Raw genomic sequence first — 23752 nt, 5'->3', positions numbered from 1 at the left:
GTGAAAATTGCTCTCGCAGAAAATGGATACCTTGAAGAGTTCAGATTGGTACTTCCCTTTTCTATCATAGGAATTCCTGGCGAATTTTTGAAGCAGCCATGTCATCTCTTCAGTGACCATAGATATACGATTTCAATAAACTTACTAATTTTTATTTCCTTCTTGTCCTCCTCCTGACAATTTTATCATTGTTTCTTCCGTATTTCGATTATGATACAAATTATAAAATATAATCCGACCAATGGTATAACAATATGAAATTCATAAAAATGGAATTAACAACTTTATCAATTTTGTCTTTTCTGATCAACTAAATATTCTTTTATTCCAATGGTAGAGGATTTGTTTTTACTGAACTGGTTATTTTTATCATTTACAGAATGAACATCAATCATTTGTTGATCTTGGCCGTGTCGATTTTCTCGTCGTATGCAGAAGAGTCGCCGTCCAATGTTGAAAAAAGAGCATTAACGGGATTTAAGGCAATGCGAGGGAAAAGGGATTTCAAGCCTGATGGTCATGATGAAATTTCAAAACGGGCAATGATGGGTTTCCAGGTTCGAAACTGCGACTTGTTAATTTTTAATAATTAAGACTAATACATATATGCATAATGAGTTTTGTCACGGAATAGATTAATCATATTACAAAATTCTACATAAATATGCATCAGCAATTATTACATTAATAATGGAACTATTATAATTAAATATAAATAAAAAATTTTAATTTTGCATAGATAAAATAATATTATTATTTTAGGGTATGCGTGGGAAAAAAGACGAGTTGCCAGGTATACGGGTGAGTCTGCTGCCGCGTGACGATTTAGGGAGGCGCGTGCCAATAGGATTGGGGAGAGTGAACAACAATAAAAACGGTATGGTGCCGAAATTCGAGGATTTCGATAAACGTGCACCAATGGGATTTCAGGGAATGAGAGGGAAGAAGACACAAGATGGTGAGGAGTTTTACAAACGCGCACCGATGGGATTTCAGGGAATGAGAGGGAAGAAGTCTCTGGAAAGGGTAAGTTTAGACACAAATTTTATTTTCTTCATTCTCCTTTGCCAGTTTCAATCAGATTTCTTCGATAGACCATCTTACTCTTCTGCATAGATAGGAGCTTTTACTTGACCTCTCTCCCCCCTTACTTAATTCTAATTCTACTTTACTTTCACTTTCTTCCCTTCACATGTAACATTTACTTTGATAAAGTTCATACAAATTTCATAGGTTTTTATTTAAACTATTGCTCTATTTATATAAACCAAAATATCCTTGGAAAGTGTAAATATAAATACAACTTTTATTTTATTTTCTTACTTCTCCTTTGCCAGTTCCTATCAGATTTCTCTGATGGACCATCCTCCCTTTTTGCATAGATAGGAGCTTCCACTTCAGCTTCTGAAAAAAACCTTATTTCACTTCTTTTTTACTTTCCTCTCTTCATCCTTAACATTTAATTTATTAAAATAGATTAAACAGCAATACATTTTCACATAAATAATTGTTATATTTCATTTTCATCAAGCAATTATATTAATGTTGCGTTATACATTTACATCGTTCATATAGTTTTTAATGAAATATATACATTATAAAGTACCATGATGGAAACCAGACATTTTTTATACAGCAAACTTTCGTATCATAACTTTAAGAAAAACTTTTAAACGGTTTTACTTCGTGGATTAATTTTAAAAGAAAATAAATATTATTTTATTGATGTTTTGTTAAAGAAACTTCTATTACATTGTTATTTGTTCATACTTTGAAAATTGTACAGATGTAGGCTTAATTATTATTAATGTAATTAGGTGTTGGACGAATTGGAGAAACGATCGTACTTATTGGAACTACCAGAGGATCATGAAAAGAGAGCATCGATGATGGGATTTCAAGGAATGCGTGGAAAGAAAAATGAACGTTTACCTGAATGGGAAAGAAAATCTCCTATAGGGTTTAAAGATATTTGGGACAAGAATCCTACCCTCGATGATTTGGAGGCAGTTGAAAAAAGAGCTATGGGTTTTCAGGTTTGTTCAACTTTTTAATTAACATAGACCACTTTTGAATTGAATAGCTTCAATTAATATCAAATCTTATGGTAATGTCTGAAACAATTAAATTTAATTTATTGATTGACCATGCAATGGAAGCATTTGATTGTAATTAATAATAAGATCATTAATCGTTACATTAAAAATAATAAATATGATTAATAGGGGATGAGGGGTAAAAAGGACACGTTTGAAAATTACGTAGACTATTTGGCGGAGCCAATGGATTTCGAGAAGAAAGCAGCCATGGGTTTTCAAGGTATGCGAGGAAAAAAAGATATCGATAAGCGAGCATCATCTACGGGTTTTCAAGGAATGAGAGGTAAAAGGACCGCTTTTAGGGACCTCGTAACAGAGTCAAGACCATATACACCGTATCCAGGTAAGATATGACTCTTCGTCCCTTTTTTCAGAAAAGTTCATTTGATTGTCACCTTTTCCCTGTACATTTTTAACCTTTCATATTTTAACCCTTTGAGGGGAATATTTTTCTAAAAGATTAAAGAAATTTCATAATGGTTTTATAGGTATTTGGGGTCGCTACTTGCGAATCTGACGTCACAATTTCAAAGATCATAATGGTCGATGTAATATAAAACGACGATATTAAATAAAAGAAATTAGCATATATAACATTTCGCCCGATGACTTATTTTTTGAGAAAAATGTGATCTACTTCTGCATTCCCTTTTTACGTAATCCGGAACGAAAGACGTAATTAAACTTTTTGCGAAAAAAGAAGGTGCTGAAAATGTTGAAAAAAAATATTATAATACTATAATAAATATTTTGAAAAAAATAATCAGAACAATAAGTAATCGCAATAAAAACCTAATTTTTTTTGTAAAATACGACGACATTTTCTCTAACTTTGTTTGCTTATAAGAAATATTTACATTAACAATCCACGTTATTTTTTGCATATAGCTTATATAACTTATATACCTTAGAGTCTAAAAAGTAATTTATCTCCATAGGAACTCTAAAATATTATTAGAATACTCACAAAAAGTGCAAAGAGAATTTGTATATGACACACAGCTCCTCAAAGGGTTAAAAATGATATAAAAATAAGAGGTTCCGCCATGTTTTTTCAATTTTTTTTACAAACTTAATTATTAAATTAATTGACAGTATTGATAAATTTTTATTATTGTAAATTTTTTGTGAGACTGAAAGTATTCTTTGACGAAGGGGGTAAAAATTGATGGTACTCGTCCTCCTTGTATTTCCGTTAGGATTTTCTAGGAGATTCATGCAATTCGTAAAGCGATCGCCCATCGACAATTTCGGTTTGAGGGGTAAGAAAAATCCACGGTGGGAGGTGCGGGGGCGATTCATAGGGGTAAGAGGCAAAAGGTGGAATCCTCAGGATGAAGATGACGAACGGAATTTCATTGTTAGCATGGAGGGGACCGGCAGGAATACCGGCACATCGATGGCATTAGGTAATTCTCCTTGAAAATCCTATGAAAAATCATTTTCTACTCGATGAAACCTGTTTTTGAAAAGTCTTAACACCTCATCTGTGCTCTTCTACTTCTTAGGCTGCTAATTTGGCATAATGACGTCACAGCGGTTCAACAAATTTTGCATATGACGTCACTATGACCAATCTTCCCTTCTATAGGGAATAATGAAGCCTATTCTACTTCCTCTTCTCTCAGTCATCTTCGATTTCGATATTTTCCATCTTTTTGTGTCTGTCGTCTTATTCGAGTATTCGATACAATTGAAGAAACTCATAATGTTTGTCATTCTCAATACTGTCTCTTTCTATGTCGTTGTTTTCCTGATCTAAATGTCTCACAGGCTTTTTCTGTATTCCTTATTGTTCAACGAGATAAACTTTCTGTCCTCCTCCCTATATCTTTTTTTCTCTCTCTCTCTCTCTCTCTCTCTCTCTCTGACACACTTTCCTTTTTCCTATTCTCTTCTATTCTATTCTCTTTTATAAATAATAATTTTTATCAAATGGGCCATCGTCACTTTGTCTTTTTTCATCTAGTCGACTACGTCTCCAATTTTACTCAATCCAATGCATGCACACTTTACTCTGGTTACATAGGATTTTGATCAAGTTAAGCTATAATTAATTTGTTTTCCGTCTTCGATGAAATTAAGACAGACATAAAAGTATACCATCGATCAAATCAACCAGAGTAAAGTGAACCAGCTCTGTTTTAATTTTGTGTGTAGCTATAAAAATAATAAAACATCTGTGGTCTCAATATAAATCAAGTAATTCCTAGTTAATCCAGACTGTCTTTTGTGCAAGTCAGTAATAAAATTCGATCGATTTGTTTTGGAATTTTGTTTTATGTGTGCTATATGGTATATGTAGATTTAATTTAAGGGGACTGCATTTCTTTTTTCACGTACAATTTTCTCAAGATGGGAGGTTATTTTCCATTAGAAATTTTAGCCTATCAAGTAACACGGAAGGGAAGAATGCTGATTAGGAGTCGCGTCAGTTTAGCGTAGGGAAGTTTCTTGGATGTGTTTGCAGAGCTTTGGTAAATACATTCTGGTGAACTTGGTGCAACACTTGGTGGAATAAAAGGTCAAATATAGTCTTTCTATGCAATGCAATAAGCTACGTCACGCTTATCTGGAGTAAGAAGTTTAATGGAATCGCAATGCAAGCTTATACACATTCACCTTCACCCTTTGGCTTTTTAACCTTTTTAGAGTTTTTCGTGTCAATTTTTTTTTATTGAAGAGATTTTCTTCTTCCCTCTTTATTTATGTCCTCTTTTTATCTAGATAATACTTGTACGAGTTTACACCTTATTCTCCTATCACTGCAACGTGTATTAAATCCTGACGATTGTTCTTTTACTATTTATAATTATCGTATTATTTATCATTATTAATTTAAATTTCTTATGAAATAGGTCTACATTTTTTGCTGATCTTCTATAGTTGCCGTTTTTAGAACAATATCATACAGGATATTGCAAAATTCGTAACGTTACTGCTATAAAAATGACAAAGAACATTTGTATTGAAAATCATATCGAGCAAATATTATTTTTATTTTACTTATTTAAATGCAGTTATACAGTGGTAGCTAATAAACAAATGTTATAGAAATTTGTTAAGGCGAATTTTTTAACGTCCTGTATAATAGTTTACTATAATATCTGTAATTTAGGTATATGTAGATTATGTTCACTTTATGTTTTCATACGTACATTGCAGAGATATTTGTGCAAGTATTTGCATTCATACAATATTTATTTAGAAAAAATTTCCATCAATTAAAAAAGTTCCAGAGTAAATACGATTCATTTTTTCGTCGATTTATTAAATACAAAAAATACTAAAAAATTTATTTGTAATATTTCTTATTTTAGTTGGGTGAACTTAAAAAGTACTAAAACTTGAATCGTTGATTCACATCGGCATAAAACTAATCTCCAAATTTATTTCAAATGTCTGATTCTTTCGTGGCTTATTTTACACAACTCGAAGAGTAAAAGTTAAATAAAAAAGGATTTAACGTCGCAGCTAGTTCAATATTTTGAAATCTTACATCAACGCTACTCTGTGATATTCATATTTATTTCTCGATACCTACAAATTTCGGTCACAATATTTGATTGTACAATTTTCACGACCAATTCCACTGGTATCTCTATTTTCAGCGGAACAGAGAAATTTCGTTTATTTCCTAGCTTGTGGAATTTTCAGGAGTTTGAATCAACGACAATAAAAATCATTTTTTTTATATTTTTCTCTCTTTCTCTCTCTCTGTTTCAGATATGCAGTAGTGCTACAAATCTTAGGGGTCCTGTGTCACGGTTGCAAAGCGTCTTCTTTATAATTATTAATCTGTTCTAGTTGAAAATAATACAAAGATTATAACTAACTTAAAAAGGAGCGAGTTGTGGGGAAAAATAGAGAGAATAAGTAAGAGGATAGGGTTGTTGTTGGGTTGAGTTAAGAAGAGGAATAAAGAATGAGAAAAAATAAGAGAAAAGAAAGAAGAAGTGGTAAAAATAGGAAAAGAATGAGAGAAAAGGGAGATAGTGAGCGAAAGTGTGAGAGAGAGAGAGAGATGGTGTTATCCGTTCAGTTGCATATCTCAAATGTTTAATAGAGTGCAAACGTTTTATTTTTCTTGCTCTTGTATGCCAATTTAAATCTAATCAGTATGCATATATTTACATGTACATTGAAATTAATTGCATTTTATTTATATCCACCTACTTACATATTTAATCGATATCGATGCTGCTCTGTCGATAAAAAAGAGCCGTTTCGACTTTACTGAAACTTTTGTTAGGGAAATATCGAATTAAACTATTGTATTATAATTTTATATACTTAAAGGCTATCAATAATGACAACTATTTAAAACATTATTTTTAAGATTTATTAATAACGGAAATGAAGGAAAACTGGGAGAAGAAAAAAAAGATAAAAAGGGGAAAAATAACGAAATAGAAATTTATGATTTTTATCTATTTTATCGACTGAGCTACTCCGAGATCGTATTAAAAATTAAAAGGACAATACTGTCCTAGAATAAAAGCCTACATCAGTATTATCACTACCTTTTGTAATTTGTCGCAGCCGATCGTTTTGCAAAATCACAATGTTAAATTCTCCCTATTTTCACTCCATTTTTTCTAGAACTTGAATAAATAATAAGTCCGCGGCTAGGAAGAAATTTTAACGTCCTCGATCTCTCAATAAGACTACTAATAAAACGATCGTATAAGCTAATGGTAAGTGGTAAACATAAAGTATTTAATATAACGCGATAGATAGGGATTATATTTTTCTCTGAATGTTAAACGGTAGATATGTCCAATATATTTGTGTACTTTGACGTTGCGAGAGTAAGCGGAGAACATACTTCAGTCATTTTTTATATTTAATGATCTACTTTGTATCATTTCACTTATAATAATTAACATTGGATGTTAAATCAGATAAGCGAACACTGAAATGCTTTTACCTCTTTCTATAAATTATTTACTATATTTTTTATTGATTGTCTACGCTATTTTTACTTCATTGTTGATCGATATATATAATTTATTTCGATACAATTTTGATTAAAACTGTAGTTGAAACAACAATTTATTTGTTATTCGTCATATTAGTTAAATTCAATTTTTGCGGGTGGTTTTCTTGTCTAAGCGAAACCAACGAGGCTGGACATGGCTTCAGCGCTATTAAAATTTGCGAATTTAATAAATGACTAAAGTATGGTAAATTAGTAGAACTTAAAGGGGGAACGCTCGTTTAAACTGCACAATATAACCATCTAAACTTTCTTTCACAATAATAATTTTTTAAAAGCGATATCAAAGAAAGGAAACTATCGTGGAATGTAAATTCTTTAAAGAAAGATGGCAAATTCTGCATAATATTTAGCATATTTTAATATGATAAATCTACCATATCGTGTATAAGAATAACATGATTATTTTTCTCTTGAAACTTGTAGTGACAGAGATCATCGTAGTACGGCATACGTATACAGCATTGTACCTATAATTATCATAAATAATGATAGTAATTGTTTCAAGGATATATAAAGGTCGGTTTTGTTATGGCTAGAGCAGCATATTGGAGTCAGAGTACCTAATAATCATAATAACTGCATTTTCGGTACATTAAAACCAGTGCATATTAATTTCCTAATAGTACAACGCGGACTAATAATTTTACCAATATGCTAGAATTGCGTATCGCTTGATATACCTCATCTGTTGGGAAAGGCAGGACAATATTATTCTTCTAAGCTGTAAAGAACTTGGAAAAATATAATTTTTTCTCCTCCCATAACGCGAGATACTAGAATCTTTTCATGAATTATCTATATGTGTGATAAAGATTTCTAGCCTAACCTGATTTTTCTTAAGCATGTAAATATACAATATTCTGTCCTGGTACGAGCAAGGTGAGAAGGTAAACAGAGAGGGGTAGAGATTTTATCAGGAGAGAATTAAATTACAATAGACAACGAGAATGAAATGTATATGATAGAATTCGATTGAACAGTTATTTATTTAGCAACCTTATAGATAAATAATCATTAACATCTTTTGTATCTATGTATATCAGCCAACTGTGTATGACTAATATTAATTTATTTAAAGAATTTATGGTATTTGTATTGACAAAGGACTGGTTTGACATTTGTTTAAAATAAATGGCAATTTATTATATGCATTTTTGTCAATTTTTACAAAGTGTAGGTCCTTTAGATACGAAATAAACTCTAAGTGTATTCAACACTTGGGTGTAACTTGGTAATTCTAATATATATTATACATATATAAATATCTTTGGTGGCGGCAAAACAATTGGTAGATGAATATTATGTCCGATTTAAAAAATTATTCTATTATGTACATGCATTGATGTACTGTATAAATACAATATATGTCTACACGTACAAATGGTGCAAAACATATCAATAAAGGCAATTCATTACGTTAACAAATTTTTCTGTCAATTTTTTGGCTAGTAAGAATAAATTATTAATAAAATTTATAATACTTCTAATTTTCTGATTGAATAATCATTATCATCTTAAGACATTGATCAGTCCAATAGTGTATTATAAATATTTTACCTAAACTTTGTAGTTAATGAAATAAAATTAATTTTATGGCTTGTTTAAAAAATTATTATTTGTTGTGTTAAACACGCATATCGACCTAACGTACGATAATTTTACCGGCAGAAATAATATGATGTAAAGTATAGGGAATATGGGGGCGTGATATGGCTACGATAACTAAGTGATAACTGGTATGGTCTGCCCTCTACTGGAAATTGAGAAAGCTTTATGTAACTCAGATCACTTGTGAATTATCACATTTTCTAACCTCCAACAAGTGTTCACCTCTACTTTCAATTAATAAACTGTATCACGGTAAGTTTTTATTTTAAACTTTATACAAGGATAATATCAACTGTATTATCGTTCTTGTACGTTCAAAGATAAAGCTAAAAGACTAACTAAAGTTCTTAAAATTAATTAATTCAGGTTTGTTTTGACAAGTTATCAAATGCTGTCTAATAGAACTTTTTCATTGAAAAATATACATATATATACAGAATAGTTTATTCAAGTGCATTGTTTACAATTGCTGAAGAAAACTTAATTTTATTCTTAAATATTTATATCACACAGATATAGTTGAAATGTACATATGCAGTGTGTGTAATGTATTGTAACACGGCAAATTTGTTTCTTAATTGTTGATCCGAAATAATAATTATTTTTTAGAAAGCTAAAAAAATTTTTATTTGAACATCGATAGCTCCATTAATTGTATAAAATAATATAAATGCAGTTGTTCCTAAGGAAGGAATTAATGTGACTTATTGACAGAAATCAAAATTGATTCCATGGATGTTATAAAACAAAAAATTGTCTTAGCATGTGAAGTGAGTGAAGTTACAGAGTAAAGTAGTAATTGTTAGTAGTTCATTAAGAAGTATGATTTTTTACTGTTTTAATGAATATAACCGAACGACGGTAATGTAGGAAATTGATTAACCACCCCAAGGAAAGAAAATTTTACGCGCGCTTCCAGTATCTGATGATATTCTTGTGTCAGAATTTTTTAATAATAAAATTTCATTGCTTCGTTTGCCAGGCCATTGACTGTTATTGTCCTTCTGCTCCCTGTCGTTAAAATCGTTGCCAGTTTCATTATAGATGTCACTGATTAGACCACTTCGTTTACCCCCCCAACTGTTGAATCTGGAACGGATTATCTCAGACCTCTCTGCTCGTTTCTCATCATCTTTGATGTCTCTCGATTCCTCATCTGTAATGAATTCATAAAAATAAATTTTTACATTTGACTACTCTTACGAGTTACTGTGTAACTTTCAAATTATAGGCTTCTTTAATGATATTTTATTATCCTTGAAACGATAAACATTTTTATGTAATATAGCGTCTACCTTGCTTTAACTTCAATTTTTTAAGTTAACAAAATAATTTGATAGTTACCGAGAAGTATATGAAAGGACAATGTTTATTAAATAATGTAAAATTATTTTTATAAAAATGGAAAAAATGTAAGACGATAGTAAATTGTAATTACACAGTCTATTTTAGTTGAGCCTCAATACCCTAGAGCATTTAAGAGCTAAGTAATTTGCACGATTTCTTTGCTTATTTATAGTATCTTTTCAAATTATACCATTTTTTTAATGAAAATTAGCAAAACTAATTTAATATATTAAGGTAAATGCATTTGTAAATAGTCTATCAATATAGTAAAATACACGGTACGTAACAAGTTATATAAACCATATTCAGACTGCAGGTTTGATTAAAAGAATCTTATCACAGCGAAATAAATGAATAAAAAACTAAGAAAAATTAATGGTGCAATGTTTTACTCATTAATTACACTTATATGATATAGATAATAATAGTTCCAAGTTCTAAACGGTGCTGAATAACTTTATCGCTAGAATTGAGGGTGGAAAGTACATCTGAAGCTTTGCTTACCGATGTAGAAGGCATCGATGGTACTTTGATCACTATTAGAAATCAGATTGGGCACTTTGCTTTGGAGATTAGCCTCAGTCGATCGTTTCCCGCCCCAGCTGTTAAATGGCACACGATTTTTTCCAGTTTCGGCGACACGTTTGACCCCCGTTCCATCGAAAACGTATCTTCGTCCAGCATAATCAATTAGATATCTTCTCTTCTTATTTTCCGGATAGCCCCAGCCGTCCCTCAATTCCTCTCTCCCTCGTTTTCCACCCCAGTTGCTAAATGGCACTCGGATAGGCCTACGAATTTTCGAGTTCCGGTACTGTTCGAATCTTTTACCTCCCCAGGGATTAAATGTTGAGCTTTTTTTCTCCTCGGTTGGTCCTCCATCGTCCTAAATTATTTATCAACAATCTCCACGTTAAATTCTCTTAATATCACTTGACACATGCCTCTCTACTTTTCTTATATCTTTCGCAGCATGCTTTATCCTTCTTACTTTTTGTTCTCGTTATTTTAATAATTTACCGTTTCTTTCACGGGTAGGTAGATCCATGTGGATACTGCAGGGAGGCCTTCGTCTCTTTTGCTGTTTATTTTTTCTTCCAGGTCAGCTTCGTCCATCGTTCTTGCCAATCTTCGCGTTTCCTTTGTGCTTAAACTGTTTTCGTACCTGTCTAAGGTTTAAGTGTCATGATAAAATTATAATTTCTGCTAAGGTAATATTATATCGAGTTAAGAAGCCCCAGCATTTTCAGTCTTTTTTAAATATAGACTTTTATCTGTTTAATTCTTTTGAGAATTCCATAAACTTGCTACTATATAAGCCGATTTTGTTTAATTTATACAATATTGTAACTCTGAAGTAATAATAGCTATAAATATTGTTATTAGTTATCTAAAAAAAAACATTAATTAAGACCTAGACCTATCTCATGAAATGAGAGCCCAAACTTAAATTATTTCATAAAATATTGATAGATATATTAGCATGAAATTTGAAAACTGCACTAGCCCATGGAGGGTTCAAGAATAACGTTTGTTACTTATTCCTTTTTTTACCATCTAGGCATAATATTTAGAAGGAATAAATGATTTCGATCTTAGTTCATTATATCAAATAATTGTTTAATCGAAAATGCTGAGCTAGGCTAACCATGTATAATATAATAACTTGAATACAGTGCTGAAGCTGAATATTAAGGAACGTTTAAAATAACACTAAGCAATGCATTCTGATATACATATACATAATCTTATACTGTTTGAAATTATTAACACTAATTTTTGTGTTATTGATTTTGGTGATCAAATGTCTTGTAAATATAACAAAATATTAGATTTTACCAAACAATTGATTACTTTCAATATTATTTTATGTTACTGTAACGCAATATCGAATGGTATAATACTGAATATTCGCGGTGACATTTAAATTTTTAAATGAATGGATTTAGTAATTTTAGCAGTAAATCCATGAAATGTGTATAGAAAGCTCTTAAATAGCATGACAAATGTAATATATAAGTTTTTCATTTTATACGATCAATACGTAACTCGTAGTGTACCTATCCCATTAAACTAAGAGGATATTCGAATTCACTTTATTCATACCTTGGCCGTTCAATCCAGAATTCTGGATCAGCTGTAAAATCGTAAAATTATTAGGACCATCCAATATCGGTCGTTCTGGGTAATCAGCATTTTCCACGTTTCCAAGGACCACATGAACCAAAAAATAGATAACCGAAAGATACCTCCACATACCTACAAAAATCACAAATTTCTCATCAGATTAATCTAAAACTAATTTTCATTTAATTTTTATAGAAAGTAATAATGTTTAGATCAATTTTTACACTCAAGATTGCTCGGTTCTCCTACGTTATAGCAGGTGATTTCAATGACGGAACAAACGATGATTCAACAACAAAAAATCTTCTGTCAATTTAGTAGGTTTAGGTTTTAGTATAATCTCTTTGATTTACCCATAACCACTTTTCTTCTTCTAATTTTAGCATTTAAACTACCTTAATCAATTTCGTTCTCGATAGAAAAGAAATAAATTTTATGAAATAAAATTGGAGAACGAATATATTGGCAATGTATCGTTTAAACGCCTCAGCGATTGTTATAATTGATTATGGAATCCTTTTGCATTACGAGCTATAGTATAATTAGTAGATTGTTTTTCGTCCCGGAAATAAAATGACATCGCTAACTTATAAAAGGATTTTTCCAGGTAAGAGCGATTATGGGATTACTCGATAGATACAGTTGAAAATAAAACCTGATTATTCTTTTCTCACATGACAAAAATAGCCCCAAATTATTCTCTTGTTCAAATTAAAAACTGACTGAAATAAAATACATATATTGAATAATATTTTTACAAATAAGAATGAACATTACAAAATTTATTAAATGAATAAGTGGGTAATCAAAAATAATTTGTTTTCATAATTCAATAATTTTCCTTTAACCGCCATTGCAATTAAACATTGTTGAATAAAAAGCTATTAACTAGTCGTGCTCTTGGTCGATCAGTAAACAAAATATGTCCATCTTCATCCTATACGTATGAAGAGCTTATCTTAAAGTTCACAGTTTTAGTATTTGCATTTCTATTACTGTAACAGGCACAGTGTTTATAGTTCCTTGTATGCTAAAGCGAATGCATAATGCATGCGTGCATTTCCCTTCATGGCAAACGCGACTGATCAGTTTTCCACTTTTCACTCGCCATAAGCTATTTCCAACTCGAGAAAATGAAAGACATTTTCCTTCGACTCGATTTTTCCTATTTTCTACTACTCTTTATCGTTTTCCCTCAGTTTTTTTCTTTCCTTGTACGCACTTCTGCGCGTCTATGTGTGTAAGGAAGATAGAAAAAGTAAAACGTAAAGTTTTATTACGCCTTACGAAATCGCTCTGTCTTTGCATCTTTCATCGAATGCCTAGAGACTAGTTGAGACACCCTTAACGGTCCATGGGGCTTTGCAAAAATCATTTACTTTCATTTTTACGTAACTCGTACAATTTATTACCGCATGAAGTGGAAACTTGGTTTTTTTTTTAGAAAAAGACTGAATTAGACACCAGTCGAATTCCACCCCTTTGTAATAATGTTCAAATTTCTTTGTAAATTCATTTTCAAAGATTAGTTCGTTATTGGTTAATCTTTATAGTCCGGAAATCTACTATAGTGGTTTATTGGTGGTGGCAACATTTTCAAAGATTATTCCATTGACATTGGTCAAACGACTGTAATAGCTAAAACAAAGACGCAAGTGAATAATATATCCGGGCTATAAGGGTTGATAAAATATTTGTTTGAATTTTGAATATTCAATAATTACTTGTTCAATGAAAGAAATCGAAGCTGTATAAAAATGGTCTATGTAGTAATAATTTGTATTTATTTTAAAACGATTTAATTCTCACTATGAAGATCTTTATGGCTAATGTTCCCGACTTTTTTTCTGTCAGTGTATTCACGTGGCTTTACTACTTTGGGATATTTTTTCTTTATTTTACCTGGCCGGTCAAAGCTTTTATAGCGTGCAATAATCGTCGATCGAAGGGTATGGGAGGAAATTAAAAAGTTCATAGTGCACTTTTGTCAGGGAAGCTAGAAATCTCGTTAGTCAACGCTTTCAGGCCTGTCACTAATGTTTTTGCGCGAAATTCTACCTGTTTTTACACATGTCACTACGATTTTTGTAGTAATAAATAAATCACTTGAACTAAATAGAAAATGTTAAAAGACTGACGAAAAAAATGAAAAAATCGTAGGCGAGTTATTAATACTTTTACTTGTTTCTTAACCTACAATACTTCAGTGTTCGTTTTTTATATGAAAAAGATTTTACATCTTTCGTCGAAGAAATTTTTCACGTTATACTCTCCTTGTTTTAATAATAATGGAAAAACACTAAAAGACAGTGGAAGCTAATTAAGCAAGAATATTTTTCTTTACTTTTAATTTAACTTCAAAATTAAGAAATTCAAAAGAAAAATTTCACAGTTAATATGTAGGTTTGAATTTTATAATTCGTCACAGAAAGTTCTAGTATATTTTGTTCCGAGATATACTAAATTTCCTTTACTTAATGAAATGGCATGAGACTGAGCAATCTTGAACTTTTTATATTGATCGCGTTTATTGTTATACCTTATCAAAGAAAGGGTCTCCTTCCACTTAGATTTTTTTGAGCTTTCGTCTTTGTAACACGATAATTGGCTGAAGAATAACGAGGAAAATAACAGAAGAGTACCAGAAAATTCTATGAAAAAATTATAACATGTCATACAACCAATTCCGAATATTTAGAAGGAATGTACGTACACACACATGCTATAAAATAATAAAAGTAATAAGTATGAATTGTAGAAGTATATAAAATGAAAGTTTTAATTTTTTTAAGTGGAGATTGATTGAATGTACTTCTCGAGGGAATAGAAAAATAGAAGGTTAGAAAGTGTTTAGTATAGTAGCAAAAGTAGTTACCAAAGTTTGTTGGAAAGCTAGTAAGATCCAGGAGGGCCGTTCTCCAAAGAGTTCCGTGTGCGTAGCTGCCAGCAGTGGAAATAGGGGTGCAGTGGCCTGACAGGATGTGCGCCGCTGCTCTTATATGTACCACGTGGCGTCCGCCTGGGCTCACGGATTGGCTCAAAAAATTCACCCGTCTTTTAACGCCCCTCCACCTCTTTTCTAACACCGCGACTTCCCTTCAGCATTCACCATCCACGCATCATTTTACACCTACAAATTTCCTCTATTACACGTTCGACATTTTTTCTTAATTCATACCTCTCTCCTCTCTTTTCCTCTTCACCATCTCTCTAGTCACCACCTCGCACTAATTCTCCTTGTCTTTTTTTCTCTTTTTCCCTCTCTCTCCACTCTCTTCGATTCATCTGTAGTTTATCCTCTAAGAGAAAACCATCATCAGGTGAGCTACAATATTTTCTCATAATTTTTAATTTATTTCGTAACTTATTGACTCAATTCATCTGTTTTTTTTACATATAGTAACGATATAAGTTTTGCTATTTAATAACTTAACTTACCGTTGTTTTAAAAGGGGGTAAAATCGATGTACACTATTTTTTTCCAAAGTTCTTACTAAAATAACAATTTACCCTGTTGCAAATTTTTTTAAGAAGGCACTGACATTTTGTTAAGCTGATGATGAGTAATAAAAAAGGAAAAGGAAAGGGTAGCATGTGCGATAGGGCGTTAAAATATATTTCCTCGTAGGATGAGAGATCACCATACTTATCAACCGTAAATTTCTGTCAGCGTCTCCTTACGCAACACTTAAATTTACCCAGAACAAATGACTACTTTTTCGAATTGCACGCGCGTAAAAATTCAATTACTATCTTTCTAGGTCACGCGAATAATGGGGCAGCGTAGAAAGCTGATAGACGAGAAATTGTAGCAATTCTTTGACTATACTACAATTTTCCAATTTTAATTTTTGTGTCTTCATAAAAGTTCGAATAATGTTTTTTAATACATCTTTATCGACTAAATTTAAATTTTTTAAGAAATGAATTTAAAGAGTATTTAAGGTTCAAAGAAATAAAAATAAGTTAGTCCTTCTATTCGTGCAGAAATTGTCTGATGTTAATACAAAATTAAACCAATAAGGAATTTTTTTACATCTTCGTTCATTACCTTATTAAGATATAACATCACGCAAGATGGACAATATGTGCCTTTCCTTTATTTTCTATTTCTCGTTGTTTAATAATTCAATATCTCCATATGATAAAAATGTAGTATTCGCGAATATTCAGGAAATAAAAAACATCAAAAAGAATGTTTTAATTCTTTTGAAAAGTATTATTATTCAAACAGCTTGAATGCTCTACAAAATTAGTAGATATACCTGATTTCATCCCTTTTAAAAAATCAAATTTTCTCAAAACATTTTTAGTGAAAGCTATTTTACTAATTTTATTATCTTATTTTGCCCGCGGAATAGTTTATTTTATTGCGTCTTTTAATCGTGGCCCACATCTTTTCATGGACTCAAGTATAGTCTTGGATATAAGCAATTTAACATTCCTGAAATTATTAATATCGTCAAAGAGCAGTCGAGTGAATAAAGATTATTTACTGGAAATAATATTGTGTTTCTGTTTACTCTCGTGTGATTCTTCTAACTTTCTAGCTGTTTAAATACAATATTGAAAATTATATCAACAAATTTTTGTTTTTACCTATGGTGAATGCAGAATTAAAGTTGTACTGAAAAAATTTAACCTTCAATAAAATCACTTGAAAATTAGCATTTCATTTAATTCTCGTACACTACCTGAATCAATAATTTAAATGTTCTACGTCTTACATTTGCAAATACTTATTGAGTGAATTTATTAATGAAAATTCTATAAAAGAAATGTATACCTAAAATAGGAGAGAATTCAGTAAAATAACTACGAATAAAGTCAGACACACACTTTTCGTTCCATATAATCAAGTAGTAACGACCTTTACAGTCGGGCGCATTTTTAACAGCTAAAGCAAACGATGAAGTCAACGTATGACTATTAGGTCGACGGTCTAAAAATAAATTTGAAAACAGACAGTTAAAAGTGGAACTTTAATCATTTATTGTATTAGATGAAAAATGATAGACACACTAGATTACTTTAAGAATTATGTAACAAAAAATCATTCGTTCAAAATACACATTTAATATTTTCACTAATAGGATAATTTCAAAAGTGTATTTAATTAGTACTACAATAAATATATAATAACAGTTTAAAAGAATTTTCATAATTTTAAGATATCAATGACTTCATTTTCTTCTTTATATTTATGTTAACTCATTTCGAAGGACAAATTCGGAGTATATTGCTAAATTATTACTTACTGTGTGTGTTTATTCAGATCAATTTTGTTTAGTCTTGGGCTTATTTAGAAATAAATTCGTCGGGATCAAGACTATAAGATTCCATTAGTTTTTGCAGAATTCCTCTCGACAAGAGGAAATCTTTTAATATCTCGTTCTTATAAATCAAATTTTGCTGATAGTTTATATCCAGTGCATTTTGCAGGATGTGATCCTGAAGTCCTTTCGACTTTTTCCCTCGTGAAATTATAAATGACTCATCTAGTATGTCTAAAAGATCTGAATGTTTGTCCCTTGGCTCCACATAACTAGAACCTAAAATGACTCTTTCCACTTCTTCCATCAATTTTTCATTTTCAGAATCCAAGTCATCCTCCGTTTCGTACTCCTCCACCTTTCCTGATTTTCTCAAACAGGAATTGTTTTTGCACCTATTTCTTTTCTCTCTATTATTTTTATATCCGTTTAATCCCGAGAGACTACTAGATTCTCTATCGTTTAGTACATTTGTCTTTTCCCCAGACTGATCCTCAAATTTTCCTATATTTTCTCGATTATAATTATCAGGCCCTTTCTTGTTATTTAAATATAAAGAAGTAAAAAACTCTTCATCATTTTTAGACTCAAACATTTCTTTTTTAAAATCGGACGTATTTTTATTTTTACTACTCTCCTGTCTGGTTGAATCATACATTTTTTGCGAAGGACTATGAAAATTTTCCAAGTTTTTTTTGCCCCTCGAAATAAAAAAAGGATCGTCCACATTGAAATTTTTTATCAAACCATCAATTTGTTTTTCATTTTCTCCCTTTGACGGTACATTCGATTTTTTCCGAAAATTATTAAAAGTTTTCAAAGGAAGGTAATCATTCTGAATTGATAAATAATTTATAGGATCCGATACCTTCTTTCCGCGTGTAACAAAGAAAGGATCAGCCAGAGGATTTGGCCAATTTTTATTTTCAATTTCACTTTTTTTCTTGATATTTTCTGATATTGACCTTTTCCCACGTGATTTGTAATTAAATATATTAGTGTCCACTTTCTTATTCAAATTCTCATTTTCATTCTTATGAAGTTCTCCTCTTACTCCATTAAAGTATATAGGATCATTCTTTTCCAAATATCGTCCGATATTACTAATTAAGTTTGTATAATGTTTATCATTAAATTTATTCTCCATCGATTCTTGCTTTTCGTTATATTTTATTATTTGATTTCCTGTCAAGAATTTAGAAAAATTTCTCACTGGTTCAATATTCTGAAACTTCTTTTTACCTCTGGATACAAAAAATGGATCGTTTTTCCCTAAGAATTTTTCTAAAATGTAATCACCGTTCTTACCGAATGTTTTGTCTCTCTCCCTTTTTCCTCTCGAAACGAAGAAGGGATCATCTTCCAGGTTCAGAAATTTTAAACTTATATCACTGTTCTTCGTCACTTCTTTTTCCCTTTTTCCTCTGGATACGAAAAAGGGATCATCGAAACTTCCTACAAGCTTCTCCACATCTTGCAAGGACTTTTTAGATATTTCCAGATTTTTTAACGATTCAGCACTTCTAACATGGTTCATCAAGAATTCGTCTTGAGAAGAGTCGAACCTTTTATTTTGAAGTTTCTTTCCACGGCTAGCGACGAAAGGATCATTGAGTCCTGGTGACAAGGAATCCTTATAATCCGTCGAAATCTCGATGAATCTTGGCTCGTCCACGTAAAACGGCTCTTGCACCTTCCAGCCAAAATGGCGCCGCATGCATTTTATGGACGTGCACTCCAAATCCTTGTTCCTGTTATCCGGCTCATTCAAATTCCAAGCAATTAGCAAAATTGGGTTCTGTTTTTCGAGGATATTTTTCATCATAATATCATTGGTCAAATCGTCCTTCAAGTATAAGCTGGAATTTTATGAAAAAGTTTCAAAATTTCTCTTCAACACAGTACACTATATTTAAATAATTATAATTATTATACGCAAATAGTTTTAACAACATTAGAGATATTATATCCAATAACTATAATAATAAAAAGATAATATAAAGACTAACTCCGATAGAAAAAGTTTCAATACAATTTGAATAAAGTAAAAAATAGTAAATAGGAGCAAATAGCTTATTAAAAAGAAAACAAATCAATAGAAGAGGCCAATGAACAATAAATTATATATTATAAATTTCTACCTTTGTGGTGAACCAAAGAGGAATGGTTGCTGCTGCGGGACATTTTGATTCTGGGAATTATCAAGGTTGGGGCGGTTGAGTGCCAGTAATGGAATCTGCTTTGACCTTGAAGCCCAAAAATCTTGCTCTCTGCCTATTGAAGGTGATCCCTTCTACAAAAATTAATTTCCATTAAAGATCTCCAATAACACAATATCACATTTGGAAAACATTAACAAATGACATAGCTTTATTTCTCATCTTATTTCATTATTTTTGGGCTTACTGCAACAGGAACTTCTTTCTCTATTGAAAATACTCGTTTTTCAATTTATTAGTGGTTTCTCTAATGTCAAAATAATTAATTTTCGATATGTAATGTCGGTATTGGAGATACTCTTAAAACCTGATGCAAATCATCAAGAATCTCTAACAGTTTCATCCTTTACTTTATTTCATCACAGTTAATTTTTTTTCAATTTTTCTTTATATTAAGAAGTAGATATAAAAAACTCACTGTTGGATTCTGACTTATTATAACAGATAGCACGACTGCTAGTAGTAGATCTCGCATTTCTGAAACATGGGAGTAAAAGGTTTAAGCTTCTTAATCAGTCGTGTCGCGTAGATATGTACTTGTTAATTATATTTCATAGGGCTTTTAGCGTTATAAAAAACTGTTAAAAATTACCTGTGATCAACGTCACCGGGTGTGGCGATGGGCAGCTCGCGGTTTCCTCGGCGAAAGTGGCAGAGCTTTTATGAAGTGACCGGTATTTATGGTGACCCGCAGCTTTACTCATGGGATCCTATGGTCGCGGTCCGAGGAATCGGCGGATTGCATGGGGAATAACTTGACCAACATCAATTTCATGCTCGCCAAGTACAAATATTTTATGTTTTCATATCGTAAGTTTTTACGTTTTCTCTCGTTTCTCCTTACTTCTTCCTTCAGATTCCTTTCCCCCTTTCTGTTATTTACTCGTTTTCTATCACTCCCCCCCCCCCTCCTCTCACACACACTCTCACTCTCACTTTCCTTCCCTCTACTAAAACTCCAGTCATTTGCTGACAAATTATTATAAAGCTCAGGATTATCCCTGTTTCACACGCAACGTTTAGCACTCTAGACGAGTTTAGGACCTGTGAAATTCAATTATTTAATGTCTCGTATTGCGTGTTAAATTGCGCGGAACTACTTGGACATCTTTGAAACAATCGTAGTCTTTGAATATACAAGAACGAAAACCTTACCCTTTGTTAAAAAAAATGTGAATAACATGTTAAAAAATTTTCTATTTTAGGTTAATCGAGCTTTTTGAAGATGGTAAGAATCTTTTCTGCTTTTGAAACTCTCATAAACTATATTATATATTTCAATGTAGTTAAAGATATATTTTCTGTAGAAATTCAGATTTCTCGGTGATGGAGACTGCCCTGATTGGTTATTGGCTGAAATTGTTACCCTTTCACGAATGGTATTTTAAAAAAAACAGTATAAGTAATACACTATTCAATCTATCTTTGAGTTTGGTAAAATATATTTGTTGCTTTATAGACATCTATAAAAATGAAACTCCTTGGTCAAGCAGTGGCGAAATCTCTGGCTGAAGGGGAATTCGATGTAAGTAAAATTAGTTCAAAGAATTCCTGTAATAATGCTATAAAAATTCATCATATTTTTTTTCTTAAAGGAAGATAAAGTCAAGAAAATTGTTCAGGATGCAAAATTAGGTAAGCTATCTACTTTTAATGATAATACAAAAATTCCAAAGAGTAATAAATAAAAATACGGAAAAAGTTAATTAAAATGCAAGAATTTAATAATTGATTATTTTTTCTGACATGTGTCATAAAGCAATGCTAATAGTGAATCGTGATATTTTTATCGTTCCAAGATTTAAGTGACGCAAAAGCAATGGTAGCTGCTCTGGAATTAATTTTCACATCCTCGGCTCGTCATGGTGTGTCAGCTGCTGATCTGAGCAGCGAATTGCAACAATTGGGACTTCCACGTGAGCACAGTACAGCTATCGCCAGACTTCACACAGATTTTTGCCCACAAATCACAGCCAGCCTCACGTCCCAATCCTTAAGAGGTATAAAGTGTGGTAACATTGAGATAAACCACAAGATAGTTGAAAATTAACAGTAAAATATAAATAATCATTTTCATAATATAAATTCTTAATTTATTATTAACAATTATGGTTGATCGTATAGTAAGCCGCTTGTCATCAATAGAAGTTCTTCCTTGCGACAGTCAATCACCAATTTCTACAGTGACTCTCAAACTGAAAAAGGTTGACGGAGAAGATGAGGAAACTACGATTAATATCACCAAGGAGGATGTTCATGTTTTATTGGCAGGTAAATGTTCACTTAAAAGATATAATGTAATCTGTTATATTTATAGTTTGCAATAACATCAACTAAAGATTGTATTGTAATCGATATTCTTGTTTTATCATAATTATTATAAATTTGTCATCCGTAATAATGAATCATTGAATAATTTTCAGAATTAAAGAGAGCAAAATCATTAATGGAGAATCTTTGAATTAACTTATACTTTGGATATAAGAAAATGAAAAGTTTATACAACACTCTCAGATGAAAAATCTTATCTACCATTAGAAGGAGTGGATAAATAAAATGTACAATTATTGTAATAAAACCTAATTTGGTCATGGAAATCAATTAATGAAAGATACACATAGACGTGGAATAATTTTTGCTTTTATTCTCTTGGTAAATGAATATACAAAGTTTACATTTAGTTTATTGGTTTATACGTTGCGTTTGAGTAATATGATACGTTGTGACGATAATAGCGTCGCTGTTATAAATCGCGCATGTTTTTTCTTACCCTCATCCTCCATTTCTCTTACACATACACCTACTTCCTCTCTCTCTCTCTCTCTCTCTCTCCGTCTGTCTGTTTCTTTCTTCCATTCTCCTCCTCCTCTATTCCATCCATATAAACTACGTTATCGTACAGTTTTTCTGAGTACGATAAATACACGGAGCCCCGTGTACCTCCGACTCTTTTCGAGTAATATCTCAAATGCAAACATATCTCACTGCTTATTTAAAAAATATATCGGGCTAGTTTCACTTGTTTAGTCGCTTCAGTCACATCATAATTATTTCCATAGAAACATTAAATTTATTTATATTTCATAGAAATAACATTACTGATGGATAAGTGAATATAATGTATAATTTAATTTTAGGCATAGACACTTATGAAAAAATGTATTTCTAGTGTAAACAACCATTTAAATTTTTTATAAAAATTAATTTGTTTGCACAATCGTCTATGTATGTAAACCCAAATAAGGAAAATAAATTTATATATGTATTACTAAAATAACAACAATTATATTGTACAATATTAAGAAGACAGACAAAGTAAAAGTAAGATTAGCATTAATAGCGTTAAAGAAAAAAGGAGGAAATATTTTATTACAGAAAAAACTCTAAAGACAATATAAAAATAATTTTGGTAATTTAGAATTGTGGTGAAAAAAAGCTAATTAGATTGATTTAACTAATTAAAGTAAAAATATGGATGATAAAATACCAATAAGATGCAAATTTCTTTGATTAAGAAGTATGAAATGTATTACGATGAGAAAAAAAGAAGACGATTTTATTGCTTCTAATTGGCTAAATAAAGTAAGAGTTATATTTTGTTAAATACACTAGACAATCTATCAATTGGTATTAAATTAGAATGAAAATATGAGAAACATAGAACCTTTGGTAAGGTGCTCCGTGAGATACAGCGCGCGTAAGCAATAGCGAATGATTTATTGTAAATTTGAATAAATATTAAGCTAGTCTAATCAGTCTTTATACAATTATTCGTACACATTCTTTTTTCTCACTTTTGCTAACTTTCTCTTTCTATTTCTCTCCTTCATTTTTTTTTAATAACATTCTCTTTCTCTCCTCATATATGTACAATTATTTCCTTATTAAAAATTATTAGAAACAAAATCTTATCTGTCTTACTGTTATTCTCTTCATTCTTTCCACCCTCTCTCTTATACCTACACACACACACACACGCCATCTCCCTTTCTTTTTTAAGTTCTTCTCGACTTTAGCTGCACTCCGGAGGACACTGACAGACTTCACTAATCGCCGGAATTTTAATTTATTATAAAT

At 31.3% G+C, this 23752-nt stretch overlaps 4 protein-coding genes across 7 annotated transcripts in view; 2 read left to right on the top strand and 2 right to left on the bottom strand.

Moving 5' to 3' along the window:
* Window positions 1-6246, top strand: part of Tk (Tachykinin) — a 42883-nt gene extending 36637 nt beyond the window's left edge. For 2 of the 4 annotated variants that reach the window (XM_066730466.1, XM_066730465.1), the window contains exons 2-7: window positions 380-557; window positions 763-1026; window positions 1818-2036; window positions 2226-2442; window positions 3299-3508; window positions 5826-6246. In XM_066730466.1, coding sequence (XP_066586563.1) covers window positions 381-557; window positions 763-1026; window positions 1818-2036; window positions 2226-2442; window positions 3299-3508; window positions 5826-5836 — 1098 coding nt within the window. In that variant the 5' untranslated portion in view covers window position 380 and the 3' untranslated portion in view covers window positions 5837-6246. Of the gene's footprint in view, window positions 1-379; window positions 558-762; window positions 1027-1817; window positions 2037-2225; window positions 2443-2587; window positions 2696-3298; window positions 3509-5825 lie in introns of those variants that run through there. The other 2 variants (XM_066730469.1, XM_066730467.1) reach the window with 2 other exon arrangements.
* A 2606-nt stretch (window positions 6247-8852) lies between these two features.
* Window positions 8853-23500, top strand: LOC136775429 (COMM domain-containing protein 4). Its single transcript, XM_066730187.1, has 8 exons — window positions 8853-8961; window positions 20881-20903; window positions 20983-21054; window positions 21135-21200; window positions 21271-21310; window positions 21475-21675; window positions 21800-21946; window positions 22099-23500. Exons 2-8 carry the CDS (start codon window positions 20901-20903, stop codon window positions 22134-22136), a joined length of 567 nt encoding a protein of 188 aa, XP_066586284.1. The 5' UTR covers window positions 8853-8961; window positions 20881-20900; the 3' UTR covers window positions 22137-23500.
* LOC136775594 (uncharacterized) lies at window positions 9249-15124 on the bottom strand. The gene is made up of 5 exons (XM_066730511.1): window positions 15059-15124; window positions 12163-12315; window positions 11077-11225; window positions 10561-10942; window positions 9249-9865 (listed from the first exon to the last, which is right to left on the bottom strand). Exons 2-5 carry the CDS (start codon window positions 12311-12313, stop codon window positions 9588-9590), a joined length of 960 nt encoding a protein of 319 aa, XP_066586608.1. The 5' UTR covers window positions 12314-12315; window positions 15059-15124; the 3' UTR covers window positions 9249-9587.
* On the bottom strand, window positions 17170-20379 carry natalisin. The gene is made up of 4 exons (XM_066730405.1): window positions 20268-20379; window positions 20094-20152; window positions 19598-19749; window positions 17170-19315 (listed from the first exon to the last, which is right to left on the bottom strand). The coding sequence occupies exons 1-4, from the start codon at window positions 20377-20379 to the stop codon at window positions 17482-17484; spliced, it is 2157 nt and encodes a 718-aa protein (XP_066586502.1). The 3' UTR covers window positions 17170-17481.
* Window positions 23501-23752: the final 252 nt, after the last annotated feature.

The sequence above is a fragment of the Prorops nasuta genome, unplaced genomic scaffold (assembly GCF_024137725.1).
Source record: "Prorops nasuta isolate Cenicafe-Biocafe unplaced genomic scaffold, Cenicafe_Pnas_1.2 PNAS00008, whole genome shotgun sequence".
Taxonomy (NCBI): domain Eukaryota; kingdom Metazoa; phylum Arthropoda; class Insecta; order Hymenoptera; family Bethylidae; genus Prorops; species Prorops nasuta.
This window is presented reverse-complemented; position numbering and strand designations above follow the sequence as displayed.

Excerpts from the sequence above, each read along its gene's own strand:
- LOC136775594 (XM_066730511.1), bottom strand. The coding sequence starts at position 12,313 with ATGTGGAGGTATCTTTCGGTTATCTATTTTTTGGTTCATGTGGTCCTT. Across the intron at positions 11,226-12,162 it reads TTCTGGATTGAACGGCCAAG|ACAGGTACGAAAACAGTTTA; the intron begins GTATGAATAAAG and ends CTTAAACCTTAG. Across the intron at positions 10,943-11,076 it reads ACCTACCCGTGAAAGAAACG|GACGATGGAGGACCAACCGA; the intron begins GTAAATTATTAA and ends TAAATAATTTAG.
- natalisin (XM_066730405.1), bottom strand. The coding sequence starts at position 20,379 with ATGAGTAAAGCTGCGGGTCACCATAAATACCGGTCACTTCATAAAAGC. Across the intron at positions 20,153-20,267 it reads CCCGGTGACGTTGATCACAG|AAATGCGAGATCTACTACTA; the intron begins GTAATTTTTAAC and ends CCCATGTTTCAG. Across the intron at positions 19,316-19,597 it reads CTCTTTGGTTCACCACAAAG|CTTATACTTGAAGGACGATT; the intron begins GTAGAAATTTAT and ends ATAAAATTCCAG.
- LOC136775429 (XM_066730187.1), top strand. Across the intron at positions 21,311-21,474 it reads TGTTCAGGATGCAAAATTAG|ATTTAAGTGACGCAAAAGCA; the intron begins GTAAGCTATCTA and ends TATCGTTCCAAG. Across the intron at positions 21,676-21,799 it reads CACGTCCCAATCCTTAAGAG|TAAGCCGCTTGTCATCAATA; the intron begins GTATAAAGTGTG and ends TTGATCGTATAG.